Source organism: Nomascus leucogenys, chromosome 10 (genome assembly GCF_006542625.1).
Source record: "Nomascus leucogenys isolate Asia chromosome 10, Asia_NLE_v1, whole genome shotgun sequence".
Classification (NCBI taxonomy): Eukaryota; Metazoa; Chordata; class Mammalia; order Primates; family Hylobatidae; genus Nomascus; species Nomascus leucogenys.
The window spans coordinates 40,220,659-40,236,752 of NC_044390.1; the positions used below are offsets into that span (position 1 = coordinate 40,220,659).

At 39.5% G+C, this 16,094-nt stretch overlaps 1 protein-coding gene across 1 annotated transcript in view; it reads left to right on the forward strand.

Moving 5' to 3' along the window:
* The window catches only part of WIF1 (WNT inhibitory factor 1), a 71,710-nt gene extending 56,867 nt beyond the window's left edge, over nucleotides 1-14,843 (forward strand). The window contains exons 7-10 of the mRNA XM_003259569.3: nucleotides 2,942-3,037; nucleotides 9,373-9,468; nucleotides 10,281-10,376; nucleotides 14,001-14,843. Of these exons, the coding sequence (XP_003259617.1) occupies nucleotides 2,942-3,037; nucleotides 9,373-9,468; nucleotides 10,281-10,376; nucleotides 14,001-14,122 (410 nt within the window). The 3' untranslated portion in view covers nucleotides 14,123-14,843. The remainder of the gene's footprint in view (nucleotides 1-2,941; nucleotides 3,038-9,372; nucleotides 9,469-10,280; nucleotides 10,377-14,000) is intronic.
* The last annotated feature ends 1,251 nt before the right edge of the window (nucleotides 14,844-16,094 follow it).

A 16,094-nucleotide genomic window follows, 5' to 3' on the forward strand; every position in this document is an offset into this window, starting at 1 on the left:
TATAACTATATTGAGATAATATGTGAAAGCATTTCTGCCTTTTTTAAAGTGGCCTTTTAAAACTATAGTATTGGATTAAAAATCATTTTTTAACATGTGTTTTCATAAAGATTAAGCACTAATTACTCTAATAAGAATTAACAGCCAATGAGTAAAATTCATTATTGTGAATCTGTCTAAATTTAGCATTCAGTATCTCTACTATTTTAAAACTGGGCATTCTAGAGGAGAATTAAACTCTTATTGCCTCAAAATTATTAATAAATAAAGCAAATCCTCCAGAGATTTAGTTGAAGAACTCATATATTCACAAGAGACCATTTGTGAGACCTTCTTATGTAGGCGTGGCCATTGTTGGTGTGGTTTGCATAATGGAGTGTCAATTGCAGTGTTTTTCTAGTGCTGTAGTGTCACAAACACCACATGGTCACGGTTAAAGTAATATATCTATATATATTCCAGTACATACTATATTTTATAATATTTTATCTTTCAAATGAAAGAAGTTCCTACTCATCAGACTCCAGTAATTTTTTTATTCTTTTATAAAGTCTGTTGAAATTCCACTTGGTCTCACTGGAGATCTGGGAATATTAAAAAAAAAAAATTTTCTACCTCAACAAAAAGATGCTTTTATTCTCCAGGAGGGAATATGTGGAGGCTCTGAAAAATGATTTAATTACTACTATGGAACTAGACATCAGCACTATGTATTTGAACAAATATTAAAGAATAACTTTCATTGGCCCTTGGGACGAGCATTTTTTGTGTGATGTGGACATCACAACCTTTAGGACCTCAGGAGTTTAGTATTGGCCAGTGGGGCCTCAGCCCTAGAGAAAGATACTTCGTGTCTCTAGCTGCTCGTTTTTCTAATCAAGAATCATTGCACAACAGAAATACAGAGAAGCTTGCTCATGACAATACAATAGCATACAAGTACTAAGAGTGTGGCCAAATTATGTAACCAACTTTGCTGAATTCTACAGCTTTCTATGAAGCTACCAGGTTCACTGCATTCTACACATCAGTAATTGGGCAGTGCCCATGGGGCATGGGCCAAGTGGGTACTGATCCCAAAGTTTTCCAGAGCACTGATCTCATCATTCCCTTCTATCTCCCAGAGAAACAGAAGTGAGGAGACAGGACACACTTACAAAAACAACTGTCCAGCCTTAGCAATACTGCAGCAAAAAGGAGGCCCCAAGAGCTGGTTCTCCTAAATCCTAAATCCTATACCAAAATGCTACAGCTCCCTTCCACGTTAAGAGGCTTGATTTTTTTGTGACCTGTGTGGACAATGTAGCAAGACTCCATCTGTACAAAAAAAATTCAAAACTTAACCAGGCATGGTAGTGTACACCTTTACTCCCAGCCATCTGGGAGGCTGAGGCAGGAAGATCCCTTATGCCCAGGGGTTTAAGGCTGCAGTGAGCTACGATTGTGCCACTGCACTCCAGCCTGGGAGACAGAGCAAGACCCTGTCTCTTTTAAAAAACAAACAAACCAGGCCGGGAGCGGTGGCTCACGCTTGTAATCCCAGCACTTTGGGAGGCCGAGGCAGGCGGATCACGAGGTCAGGAGATCGAGACCACGGTGAAACCCCGTCTCTACTAAAAATACAAAAAAAAAAAAATTAGTCGGGCCTGGTGGCAGGCGCCTGTAGTCCCAACTACTTGGAGGGGCTGAAGCAGGAGAATGGCGTGAACCTGGGAGGCGGAGCTTGCAGTGAGCTGAGATTGTGCCACTGCACTCCAGCCTGGGTGACAGAGCGAGACTCCGTCTCAAAAAAAAAACAAAAACAAACAAAAAAAAAGTTTTGATTTGCCAAACTGAGTACAGCACTTCCTTAAACTGGGAGATCTTTGTGATTTTAAACACAATTTATCATTTAAGAAGCATGATACTCATAGAACATTTTACTTTGTGGACTTTTTTTTTCCCCACAAAGAAAGCATACACTTAGAACTTTTGGATTTCTTTTCTGATTTTCATACTGGAAGCTTACTTTAGCTTTTGTTCATCTATAGCCAATTTTGGCCAATTTTATATGAGACAAGAACAAATAGGTCATATAACTGGAATTGCTAAAAATCCAAGCTCTCATTTTAATTTCCTTTATAGAATGAGCCAACTTGTCTATTTTTAGATATTTCCTCTCCTCTTCTCTCCATTTCTCCATCCTCCCTCTATTTTAGGTGCTAGTGAGCAGTGAAACTCCAGAAACTGACACTGTGAGAGAGGGTTTAGGATGAATCATGAAGTGTGATTACTACCTGGATAACCTGTTTATTGGGCTCCCACTATGATACAGCCAACTTCATCATCCTCTGGTCCCTGCTGTGGCCACACTCCTACCTATGGGATCTCACCCGGGCCTACAGTCTTTTTCTGAATACAGTTACTCTTTTCTCCAAAAGTCATAAAAGTCTATTTTTTAAAAAACAATCTCATTAAGATAAATATCTGTTCATCTTGTCCTGAAAGAAAGTTGCTTTTTTACTTGTCAGGTCCTGATATTTATGACTTCTCTTTTATCTATTCCAAAGTATGTCTTCTCCTTTTTACTCTTCCTTTATCCTCCAAACTGATGTTTACAAAAAAAAAAAAACCTCAGGTTTATACCATTCTTCTCCTTTTAAGGGCATAGCTATGTATAAGAAAATTAAAAAGCTAATTTTTTTACTGTGCCTTTCTTCACTGAGATGGAAACTCCTACTGGTGGGTAGTATATGATGTGTGTGGTCTCCTATTATGTTCTGGAGTCTGCACATAGGCAAGCAATTGGTTACAACTTTTGTATTTGTAAAGCAGCTTATTTTATTAAGTCAGGAAATGGGCAAGTAGCAGATGCCTAAAAAATAGCACCTCACTGTAAGTGAAATTTGTGTTGGATTTAACCTACTGTCTAATGCAACACCCCTGTTACTCATTCTAACAGCAAACTGCTCAACCACCTGCTTTAACGGAGGGACCTGTTTCTACCCTGGAAAATGTATTTGCCCTCCAGGATTAGAGGGAGAGCAGTGTGAAATAAGTGAGTACTGACTTTCTGCCTTCTTTTGACTTGGGGAGAACTTAGAAATCCCATATAACCCCTTCATTTTATCAAGGAGGAGTCAGAAACTCAGAGAGAATGAATAACTTGTCTAAGATCTTAGGCCAGTGGTTTCTTTTTGCTAGATTCAGCTGCCATGCATTTTGGCTGAAGGTGGGGCAAAGAGTGACACAGCTCACCTCGGAGGACTCAGAAGAAATGCTCTCTGACTCGGTTATGTCTGGGTTTGGATTATTCAGCAGTTGCATTGTTTTCTGTTAGTCATTTTGTCCCCTCCTCATTATGTGGGACCCATAGCTTCAGACTGGAAATGTAGATCAGAGCTCTGGGACAGCTGGGATCTGTTTACCTACCTACCTGTTTCCCCTGCCGCTCACTGCCAGATATCCTAGACTGAGCCTAACAACCCATCGAAGAGAAAAAGGTAGACTCAAGAAAAAGGAGAAAAAAAAGGTGCATAGCAATAAAAAAAGAATGAAATAATAGCACACACAGCAACATGAATGAACCACACAGATACTAAGTGAAAGTAACCAGACACAAAAAATTACCTACTGCATGATCCTATCTTTTTGAAGTTCAAGAATAGGTGAAACTAATGGATGACAGTAGAAACGAGAATCACAGCTGGAGCAAAAGGAACTTTATGGAATGCTAAGTATCTTGATTGCTGAAGTGCCACACATCTGTTTACGTAAATAAAAATATCTGAACTGTAAACTTAAGATTGGTACACATTATGCCTTTACTATATGTTTGTCATACTTCAATACACAAAAGTTAAAAAAGTAATGGTTGAAATGTGGTAGCTTATCATTGTTTTCGGAATCAATATTCCAAACTGCTTGTCCAGGCTCCGCCATTGACCAGCCATGTAGCTCTCAGCAAGTCACGTGGCCTCTCTCTTTAACTCAGAAATGAGGTAACTCCCTCCTTGATTGCCTTACAATCCAGAAGAACAGATAGCACCAAAGCACATGCTCAAGAAAGAGCAAAAGGAAGGTCAGCCTGTCCACTAAGGGTCCTGTGTCCCTGCCTTTCTTGAAATGTTGATTGAGGGAAACTTGGTCTGTGTTTCATTTCCACCTGTATCTGTAAAATACCACTGTTTGGTACAGCCGAACAGTGTATACAGTAGTGTATATAGTAGCGTATTGTAGATTGAAAGTTGAATAAGACTAAGTTCCTGTTTGAACTTTCAACCTCTAATTTATTTGTGGGTTTTTGTACTTTAATGAGTAGTGGATGAAGTAACCATTTTTATAGGGTTCAGATGAAATACCTCTAAAGTTTCCACAGAACATGTAATTAATTGTCTGGGTGTGGTTTCTATTCTTATTAATTACCCTTCCCGGATAAAGATATCTCTGAACTAACTCCCCTCAATTTTCCCCCATACTTACTTCAGACTCTGCACACTTAGGTGGTTCATGGTTATGAATCTTTGTCCAAAGGCTCATATTCCTTCATGTAAATATGCCCTTTCATGTCCTTAGGTTTATGAATCTTCTACTGGCAGAGACAATGTTTTGTATTCTTGGTTTTTTGTTTTACTGCATCAAAAAATGTGGGTCTTTGAAAGCTCCTGATTGGCCCTAATTCAAGTTTTATCCAAAACCTTTGCAGAAGTTTCCTGTTTCTATCATGGGAACTACATTACTAGGAAACTATGGAAATGGGTCTTGAGTTGAAAAGTGTCTCCAAAGGTACAGAAACAAAAAAGTATAGTTGAATTATGTATCCTTATTTTTAATTAAGATATAAGCCACAATCGTATAAAACTCAACATTTTAAAATGTACCATTCAGGTTATTCACAAGATTGTGTAGCCATCACCTCTATCAAATTCCAGAACATGTTACCATCCCCAAAAGAAAGTCTGTACCTATTAGCAGTCACCTCCCCTTCCCCTTTCCCTCTAGACCCTGGCAACCACTAAGCTACTTTCTGTCTCTAGACTTGCTTATTCTTAACATTTCACATAAATGGAATCATATAAGATATGGCATTTCTTGTGTGGCTTCTTTCACCTGGGTTCATTCTAATGTTTTCAATGCTTACCCATGGTGTAGCATATGTCACTGCATTATTCCTTTTTATTGCCAAATAATATTCCATTTTATGGATTTACCACATTTTGTTTATTTATCAGCCATTGGACATTTGGGTTGTTTCCACTTTGGGGCCATTATGAATAATACGGCTATGAAAATCTGTGTGCGAGATGTTTGTGTGGACGTTTCCATTTCTTCGGAATATTTACCTGGGGGGTGGAATTGCTGGGTCACGTGGTAACAACTTTTTTGAGGAACTACCAGACTGTTTTCCAAAGCAGTTGCATCATTTTACATTCCCACCAGCAGTGTATGAGGGTTCCAGTTTCTCCACATCCTCACCAGCACTCATTGCTAGCTGTTTGTTTTTTGTTTTTTTAAATGAAATGTATATTCTGATGTCATCTTTATTTTCATTTCTCCTGACCTCTATCAAGAATGATGCCATCTCACCTGGGTGCAGTGGCTCACGCCTATAATCCCAGCACTTTGAGAGGCCGAAGCAGGCTGATCACCTGAGGTCAGGAGTTAGAGACCAGCCTGGCCATCATGGCAAACCCCCTTCTCTAAGACTAAAACAAAAATTAGCCAGGCGTGGTGGCAGACACCTGTAGTCCTAGCTACTCAGGAGGCTGAGGCAAAAGAATTGCTTGAACCCTGGAGGCACAGGTTGCAGTGAGCCAAGGTTGAGCCCTGCACTCCAGCCTAGGAGACAAGAGCAAAACTCCATCTCAAAAACAAAAAAAAAATTTTAAAAAGAATGATACCATCTCAAGCTTTATTCCGCGTTGATCGTGAGATATGCTTGTAGGTTAACAAAACTATGGTTAGAGGTATCTGGATGGATGGTGGGTACATGCATCTTGTTATCTAAGACTCATGGATTTCCCGAGAATCTTTAATGAAACTTCAGTTAAAAAGACTACGCAAATTATTTATAATCCTTTTGTAATGCAAGGATTATTAGAAAAGAATTAGAAAAGGATTTTAAAAATAAGTGAGTGGGTTCTTCTTATAAAAGTTCTCAATATAAAATGTTCTCTGTTAAAAAATTTTAGAATATTGGAGAAAACAATTAAAAATCACCTATAATCCTAAAACCCAGAGATGACAATTGTTGGCACTTAAAAACCCTTTTATCTGTTTTCTTCATTAAACTGATAATTTAAGTTATCCTACAATTGCATAGGTAGAAGAAATTTAATGTCTTTATTTTGTCAATACCTTATTTCATTGTTCTTACAAGGACTCATCCATTGGTTATAGTAAAAATGCCACCAGCTGAAACTTAGTCAAATCTGTTTGTCTTTAGGCAGGGCTTAGTCTATTTTTTTTTTCTTTTTTTGAGATGGAGTCTAGCTCTGTCACCCAGGCTGGAGTGCAGTGGCACCATCTTGGCTCTCTGCAACCTCCGCCTTCCAGGTTCAAGCGATTCTTCTGCCACAGCCTCCCGAGTAGCTGAGATTACAGGTGCCCGCCACCACACTTGGCTAATATTTTTACATTTTTAGTAGAGACAGAATTTCACCATATTGGCCAGGCTGGTCTTGAACTCCTGGCCTCCAGTGATCTGCTCGCCTCAGCCTTCCAAAGTGCTGGGATTACGGGCGAGAGCCACCATGCCCAGCCAGGGCTTAGTCTCTTTAAGTAAAAATGTGCCATCTCTGAAGCTGACTCAGTTTTCCACTATTCAATGGGTAGAATTTGGTTGCAAACTATTTTCAGGAAGAAGAAGTTCATATTAAAGATATTTCCAGGATTCTGAATTTTAAAACAATCAGATCTTCATGAATTTTGGCTCCTATAGTCTTTGAACTAGTAATAGCTTTTGAATGTCTAACATCTCCTGCAGTCACGTTTCTGTTGTGTAATAGCCAGGAGAGAATGTCATCCTTCCTGACTGCAGTGAATCTAAGGATCCTCACTTCCCTGTTGCCATGAAAACAAAAAACCTCGTGAAGTCGATGAAAGGATTATCTCCACCAGTCATTTTCTGCATTATCCCAGTTACCAACTTCACTCCTTATAGAGGAGGAGAAAATTCGGGCTCACCAAGTAATTCACATATGAGTACTCTGTCTTTTCTGCCATATAATTATCATCCTATACCTTGCTCACTTGAAAAAAACCTGGTGCATTGCAGAGTACTGTGATATGACCTAATTTTGTGTATATGTTGGGGTCAGGTATTTATTTGATGCAAATGGAAATTTGGAGTTAGATATTCCTTCTTTTGGGTGAGAGTTGAGATCTTAACTAAACAGTAAATGGTATTCTTGTATTCAAACCTGGCAAAAAAAAGGACCCTCTTTTGGTCAATGAAGAGGTGATATTCTGTTATTAAGTTTGTTTTAATACCTGTTTCTGGAACACCTCTATGCAGAAAAACCTCAATGTCTAACGGCATTCCAGGTTTGTGAGAGGCCCTAACATCCCAATATTGTTATGTCTATATTGTTTCCACAATGACTAAATACTGCTTTGGTCTACTTATATATGAAGAAAGTCCTTTTAGGTAAATAAAAAGATAAAGTGTTTTTAGTAGAATGATTTTCATAAAGAATTTACTTCTTGTTTATCAAGAATAGCACTTGTCAGTAAAATATATGGGGGTTGACTTCTTTCACAGCTTTCTTTGGCAATCAAAAGAAGGGCTTAGAGAGTGAAAGGCGGGTTGGTTTAGGATAAATTTTCATTACTTCTCCTTATGTACCCAGAAGCCTTTGTAATGAGTGTTCTGCTAAAGTGAATAAAAATAAAAGAAAAAGAACAACAAAAGCAATCCAAACTCCTCCACTACCAAAATCTACGGGCTACTTGCTGTCTTCAAAACATCTTATGCCAGGCATAGGATGTGGTTTCAGCTCTAGGTAAAAAGTACCTTATCTTCCACTTCTTCAAAAACTAGGACTTAGGATAGCAAATTCTAGATTGCAGAGGGATAATAAATAGCCTCTGGAGAAAGAAGTGAGAAATTTATTACATGATTTTTACACCTAGGGCCTTACTCCAGCTCTAAAATTCTGTGACTCAAAGATCTGTGAAAAGCATTCGTAATACTCATTGAGAAAAGAGATAAAAGAAATTACGAAGTATCATTATGGACCTAAGGCATTCCAGGAAAACGCATTGCTGTGATATTGGGCACCTTTTGTGTCACATCTCACAGCCTCTTGGCCAGCCTTGCACACCAGTCGTTGCCACTGCACCTTGACTTAGCAGCCCCATACTCCTGCTTTCCACCCACAAACACACTTTTGTGTTTCCTTTCCTTCCTTCCTTCCAAGTTTCACCTCTCCCATTCCCCCATTCCTGTTTCCTACAATCACTTCCCCAAATAAACTAGCTGCATGCAGGTCCTGCTTTCTGGGGAATCCTAGGCTAAGACTGTCATCAGGTAAAGGTATAGACTTACTTTCAGAAAAAGTGACATTCAAAAATCAAAACTTGGCCAGGCACGGTGGCTCATGCCTGTAATCCCAGCATTTTGGGAGGTTGAAGTGGGAGGATCACTTGAGGTCAGGAGTTTGAGACCAACTTGGCCAAGAAGGTGAAACCCTGTGTCTACTAAAAATACAAAAATTAGCCGGGCATGGTGGCACAAGTCTGTGTTCCCAGCAACCCTGGAGGATGAGGCAGGAGAATCACTTGAACCTGGGAGGCAGAGGATGCAGTGAGCCGAGATCCTGCCACTGCACTCCAGCCTGGGCAAAATAGTAAGATTCCGTCTCAAAAAGAACCAAAAAACAAAAATCAATACCCAGTGAAAAGATTATTTAAAGGGTCATTTATGTCATAACTTTTAGTAAAGTATATCTTAGCAAGTATTTGTGAGTCAGTTAAAAGATTATTCTGTTTATTAAAAAGTAATTGGGCTGGGCGTGGTGGCTCATGCTTGTAATCCCAGCACTTTGAGAGGCCAAGGCGGGCGGATCACTTGAGGTCAGGAGATCAAGACTAGCCTGGCCAACAGAATGAAACCCTGTCTTTACTTAAAAAAAAAAAAAAGAAAAGAAAAGAATATAAATGCAGCATTTTGGCAACACATTTATAATCCAAAAGCAGAAGTTAAAAATATTATCCTGTCTGTTCCAAAAACAAAACTCAAACAAAATAAAAGCCAGAGTAGATCTGAAATAAATGAAAATTGCCATTTAAAAGCATTTATCCTCTCAAAGCCTTGTAATTCCTTTGAAAAATGTAATTACCTCTGAATGAAGCACCAGGTTCCTTGTTTAGCTGCATTCTTCTCTTTTTCAGGCAAATGCCCACAACCCTGTCGAAACGGAGGTAAATGCATTGGTAAAAGCAAATGTAAGTGTTCCAAAGGTTACCAGGGAGACCTCTGTTCAAAGCGTAAGTACCCCATACACATTGCCAATCTGGGCTACTGGGTCGTTAAACTAGCAGGGGTCTCTCACTACATACTTCTGTGCCTACTGCATGTTGCCTGGGCATCACAGTTAACCTTTCTTCACTGACATATATGCTTCCTTATGTAGACCAGAGGTGTTGTATGAAATCTGTGCATGTAAAAAAATGGATATGCACACATGCAACTGAATGTTTTAAATACAAGGTGGTTTCTTTGTTTTGTTTTGTTTTTTGAGACGGAGTCTCACTCTGTCACCCAGGCTGGAGTGCAGTGGCGTGATCTAGACCCATTGAAACCTCCGCCCCCCAGGTTTAAGCGATTCTCCTGCCTCAGCCTCCCGAGTAGCTGGGACTACAGGTGCCTGCCACCGCGCCTGGCCAATCTTCATATTTTTTTACTAGAGATGGGGTTTCACCACCTTGGCCAGGCTGGTCTTGATCCACCTGCCTCAGCCTCCCAAAATGTTGGGATTACAGGCATGAGCCACCGTGCCCAGCCAGGTGTTTTCTTAAGGAAAATAAACTTCCATGCTCCAGCAGTTTCAAAATCCTACTGAATGTCTTTTGCGAATGAAGAATGTCTTTTGCGAATGAAAAATATCATGCTTAAAGATCATTCTCAGGACTTTACAAAAAGTCCAAAACCAACTTATGACTGGAGACTGACTTAGGAAAAAAATTAGAGGATGAAGCCAAAACTAATACATTCTAAAGAATTGCAAGGAAAGCAACTATGTAATTCTGTTGAAAAAGGAAAGCTCAGGAAATACTCTTTTTATTTCCTTTGATTCTAGCTGTCTGCGAGCCTGGCTGTGGTGCACATGGAACCTGCCATGAACCCAACAAATGCCAGTGTCAAGAAGGTTGGCATGGAAGACACTGCAATAAAAGTGAGTGGGAGAAATAAAAAGTTGTAAACAAGGAAAAAAATAAAAATAAAAGTGAGTGGGAGACCAGAAGAAGAGCCAGCCTTTTCACTTCTGTTTCTTGGCTTCAAAGGCTAATAGTCAACCTATAACTCAGCCCTGCTTTCCATTTCATTAAAAGCAGCTTTTTCTCTGCCTCTTCTCCCCTACACTTCCTCCACCTCTTTAAACTTTAGAGTCTAAGCTTTAGTGTGTAAAGAGTAATGCATCTTTGTAAAAGATCACATCTGTAAAATATTAAAAGTATTTTCTAGGCTAAATTAGTCATACAGGTTGATTTGGAGTAATACAGTATGTTAACTATGAAGAAATTACACATGAAATTAAGATTTTAAATCAAATGTAGAATCAGTATCTCCTTGCCTCTGATTTTATAATTCATGATTTGTCAAGTATCATTATAAAACATGAAGCATTTTGCTTCTTAAAATATTTAAATCATATTGGTAATAGTAAGTAAGTGAGTTCTTTTGAGGGAAAGAAAAGATTTATAAAGCATCTATGAGAGAGATGTTATAATGGAGTTGCATTTTTTCAAAATTTACTACCAAAAATGAGCTAGCTATGTAGATAAACAGCTGGCCTATTTTAGACACACAATGAAACTCGCTAAATTCATTCAGTATTGATTGTGGTCTCTCCTGTGCTAAGCATGAATCCAAGCACTGGGGACACACCAGTGCAAAGACAGAAAAGGCCCTGCCTTGTGGAGTGGGAGGGACAGTCAATTAGCAAATTAACAAAACGACACAGTTTCAGCACTTCTGGCAGCTAGAACTCAGTCTCCTAAGCATGGGCCCACTGTCCACTTTAGTTTGAAAAAAGGAAGACTTCAGTCACACACCATACTCTTCAAAAGCATGATTCCAAGCTGGGAGTGGTAGCACATGCCTGTAGTCCAGGCTACTTGGGAGGCTGACGCAAGAGGATTTCTTGAATCCAGGAGTTTGAGATCAGCCTGGGCAACATAGCAAGACCCTGTCTCAAAAAAAAAAAAAGCAAATTCACAAAATTCCAGGTGTGTCTACCATATTATGTCTCCAAAGTAATGGATACAAAATGAACAAATCACTCACATATCAGATGTTTTCCTAGATCAGTAGTCTCCAAAGGTTGGTGCATGCAACCCAGTGAGTGTGGAAATTATCCATTGGGGTGCTAAAAGAATATACTAGTTTTTAAATATTTTTTATATTTTAAATTTGATTTATATTTATATATAAATATACATTTAATATACTTATGGTAGTCTTTTCTAATTTCTAAGTTTTGCTTGTATTTTACAATGTTCATATTGTATTAGTTTAATGTATCTATAATAAGTGTATATGTAGTTATACATCTGTTTACTTTAAGGTAGGTTGGTGTCTGGTCTAGGTTACATGTATTAGTCTGTTCTCACGGTGCTATAAAGAACTTCCAGAGACTGAGTAATGTATAAAGAAAGAGGTTTGACTCACACTTCCATATGGCTAGGGAGGCCTCAGGAAACTTACAATCGTGGCAGAAGGCAAAGGGAGGCAGATACCTTCTTCATAAGGTGGAAGGAGAGAGAATGTGCATAGAAGGAGCTTGCCAAACACTTATAAAACTGTCAGATCTCGTGAGAACTCACTCACTATCAGGAGAACAGCATAGGGGAACCATCCCCATGATTCAATTACCTCCACCTGGTGTCTCCCTTGACACACGGGGATTCTAATTCAAGATAAGATTTGGGTGGGGACACAGCCAAACCATATCACTACACTAAGCCACTGATTTGATGCTTTTCACCCACTGAATTAGCTGGAGGGTTGATTAAATTGGCTTCAGGTGGACACAGATTAATAAGCAGTGCAGCTCCTCTGGAAAATCACTTCTCACATAGTGGGAATGGTTGAATGGTATCCCTGCTAGGGCATACTGATAAGGAGATCTTCTCTGGACTAAAAGACCTGTAGGAGACTCAATATTTCTAGTGCCATTTTGGAAAAGAGTAAACCGAAGCCCTTATGCCACCCTCAACTGGAGACAAACCCTGAGGCTTGTCTCAGATCAAAATAACTTTCAAAAATCCTCAAGCCTAGTCCAGACCACACATCCAAGGTCTTAGTTACAAAGTTCTTCTAAGACTCACATCCAGATCCCAGCAATCCCCACAAGTGATGAAGACGGGAGCGCAAGGGCACTGTTACTTCTGATGCACCCAGCCATTCTTCCAAAGGGAAGGCAAGTTAGGGGCCCTCGTGTGGTAGATGACCCCTCCTGACAGGTCTGCCAGCCTCCAAATAGCACCCCCACTTGGAGATTATGCTGCTGAAAGCTTCTGCCATCAGTGTGCCTCCTTCAAATCCAAGCATTGCATGCCAAGAAGATGACCTGGTGCTTGATTCAAATGCAAATGTGTTTTCCAGGAGAGGTCACCCAGCCATTTTGTACATTAGCTAAAATAATTGAGCTGAAAGAAGGGCGTTTATTTTGACTAGAGGGAGGTGACAAGGAAGGTCTGAGGCATAGAGTTCTGCTAAGAACATACTCCCAGTGGGATGACACGTTGGGAGGTCCAAGGACCCAGGCATGATGGTGGGGCGGAGGATACTGGAGACAGACGTCCCCGCATAGGCTCACCCTCGCCAACAGGAAGGTTTGGGCTTCATGGGTCACAGGCCAAGGAGCATGGTAGAGATTTACTCCAGCTCATTGCTGGCTCAGGTTTTGACCACTCCACGAGCTACTAGACTACATACTGACAATTCAAAGGAACACATTCAGGAACAAAGTATACTGTTCTCAGTAGCTGCTTAATGGCATGTTTGCATTTAAAAACACAAGGAAGAAATAAATGCTGAATTTAACTCTGATGCACAAGAAGATGGAGGCAGCTTTTTACAATGTAATTTGCTGCCTTGGATCAGTTTTAGGAAATGAGAAATGAGTCACTGCCCCTGAGCATCACCCCAAGTAGGAAGAAGGGAGGTCTGAAGTTGTGTAACTTAGCACTTTCCATTTACAACCCATCTGGAAACAGGTGCCCACCTTGACCAAAACACAAATCTCCATTGATAAGGAAGAGTCAGTTCAAATCTTAACCTTTTCCCTAACACATATAATGGAAGTCCTTAATTTTTACAAAATTCCTGTCTTATAAGTGGAATAGCCATACTCAATCATGTGATCTTTATGAAGAGTAGGGTTGTCATATTGAACTGGATCAATATCAGCTAGGTTAGGTTTGCAAGTGCAGTGAAAAGGATCAACGACCAAATCTGCAGCTGCATTCAAAATTTCAATGCTAGATCCTTACCAGCTCTTGGATGGAGACTATACTTCCATTCAGTCACGTTCACCCAGATTTTGCATCAAGAGTTTCTGCATGGCCAGAATATATAGGGAATGAGAAATCCAGTGGAAACCTGGTTTCATGGAGTTAGTAAAATGGGTTGCTCTTAACAGAGATCTCTTCATTCAGGTAGCTTTTTGTGGTCATTGCGGTTTTTCATTCTGGATTGAAAAGGCAAAAATGGATTTCATTTGAATAGTTAATAATGAATCTGAAGAGCCTGGTTTTGTAGTTTCTTTCCTTTTAAGCTGTGAATAATTTTGCAGGGTACGGAGCCAGCCTCATACATGCCCTGAGGCCAGCAGGCGCCCAGCTCAGGCAGCACACGCCTTCACTTAAAAAGGCCGAGGAGCGGCGGGATCCACCTGAATCCAATTACATCTGGTGAACTCCGACATCTGAAACGTTTTAAGTTACACCGAGTTCATAGCCTTTGTTAACCTTTCATGTGTTGAATGTTCAAATAATGTTCATTACACTTAAGAATACTGGCCTGAATTTTATTAGCTTCATTATAAATCACTGAGCTGATATTTACTCTTCCTTTTAAGTTTTCTAAGTATGTCTGTAGCATGATGGTATAGATTTTCTTGTTTCAGTGCTTTGGGACAGATTTTATATTATGTCAATTGATCAGGTCAAAATTTTCAGTGTGCAGTTGGCAGATATTTTCAAAATTACAATGCATTTATGGTGTCTGGGGGCAGGGGAACATTAGAAAGGTTAAATTGGGCAAAAATGCGTAAGTCACAAGAATTTGGATGGAGCAGTTAATAATGTTGAAGTTACAGCATTTCAGATTTTATTGTCAGATATTTAGATGTTTGTCACATTTTTAAAAATTGCTGTTAATTTTTAAACCCTCAATACAATATATTTTGACCTTACCATTATTCCAGAGATACAGTATTAAAAAAAATTACACTGTGGTAGTGGCATTTAAACAATATAATATATTCTAAACACAATGAAATAGGGAATATAATGTATGAACTTTTTGCATTGGCTTGAAGCAATATAATATATTGTAAACAAAACACAGCTCTTACCTAATAAACATTTTATACTGTTTGTATGTATAAAATAAAGGTGCTGCTTTAGTTTTCTGAGTGTTGTATGGAGGTGATCTTTGCACATGCTATCTTATGAAAATAAAGTTGGTTGCAATTTAGTGGTAGTTAATATTTCCAGTATCATAAAAAAACAAAGCTATTCCATTGTCTGCCCCCACCTTAGCTCTTCAGTGTCAGCCCTCCCTCCCAGCTCTCTGACTGTACTCCAGCCATGCCATACTGCTCTCTGTTGTCACCACCTGCAACACTATTTATGTCAGGTCTCAGCTTGTTATTTCTTTCAAGAATATTTCACATTCTCACTAAGTAGAATGTGTTAAATATCCGTTTAGTGGAAGACTTTCTCAAAGGTCAGAATGTTACAAATGAAAAGTGCTACCCTGTATTAAAAACCTATTGGTACCATGATTTGAGGGAGCCTAGCAAAAAACAAACAAACAAACAGCCCTATCAGTTCCCAAGTATAGTACATGGGTTATCTTACAATTCTATGAGGCAGGTATCATTATGCCCTTTTACAGATCGGAAACTGAGGCTTGGAGACAGTAAGATCTCACGTGACAGGGACGGGGTTTGAATCTGTGACATCTGACTCCAAAGTGTAACACTATGCTGCTCTCCCTCCTTCCTTTTTCTCAGCAGACAAAATAGAACACAAAGCTCCACAAATCCTAGAGAGCAGCTTTCCAGCATATGTTATTCTGATTCTTCCAAGGGAATGTGGACTTAATTTCATAGATAGTCTAATGTCTACAGATTTTCTTCCAGTAGGGTGTGGCATGATCGGTTGTGTGATGTAGAGAGGTGACTTGATGACTGGAAGGGATCAAGGGAAAGGCTTTGGCTGAGGGAATGCAACTTTTGATGCAGTGTAGGACCACAGCAACCTCTCTTCTAACTGGGAGAGCCTGGCCTGTCAGCCTGTGATCACATAGACTTGGGAAAGCAGGCCAGGAGCCAGGGAACCAACATTGGGATCCCACTATGGGAACAACTCATGTATCTAAAGCTATTAAGTAAGTAAAAATCCAAATCTGTGATAATGAAGATTAGGATGGTGGCAGAAAGTCAAGTTTGGCGATAGGATAATAGTCATAGCTAAGGTATATAGTACTTACTTTGTTCTAAGCACTTTAATTGTATTAACTAACAGATGAATAATAGAGTGGTAGGGAAGTTAGTCTGAAACAAAGGGACCAGCTGCAATAATCTTGGTTGGTCATCTCTGAACCATTTGAATTGCACATTTCATTAGACATTTTTGAGCACATAGTCCTATATATGACC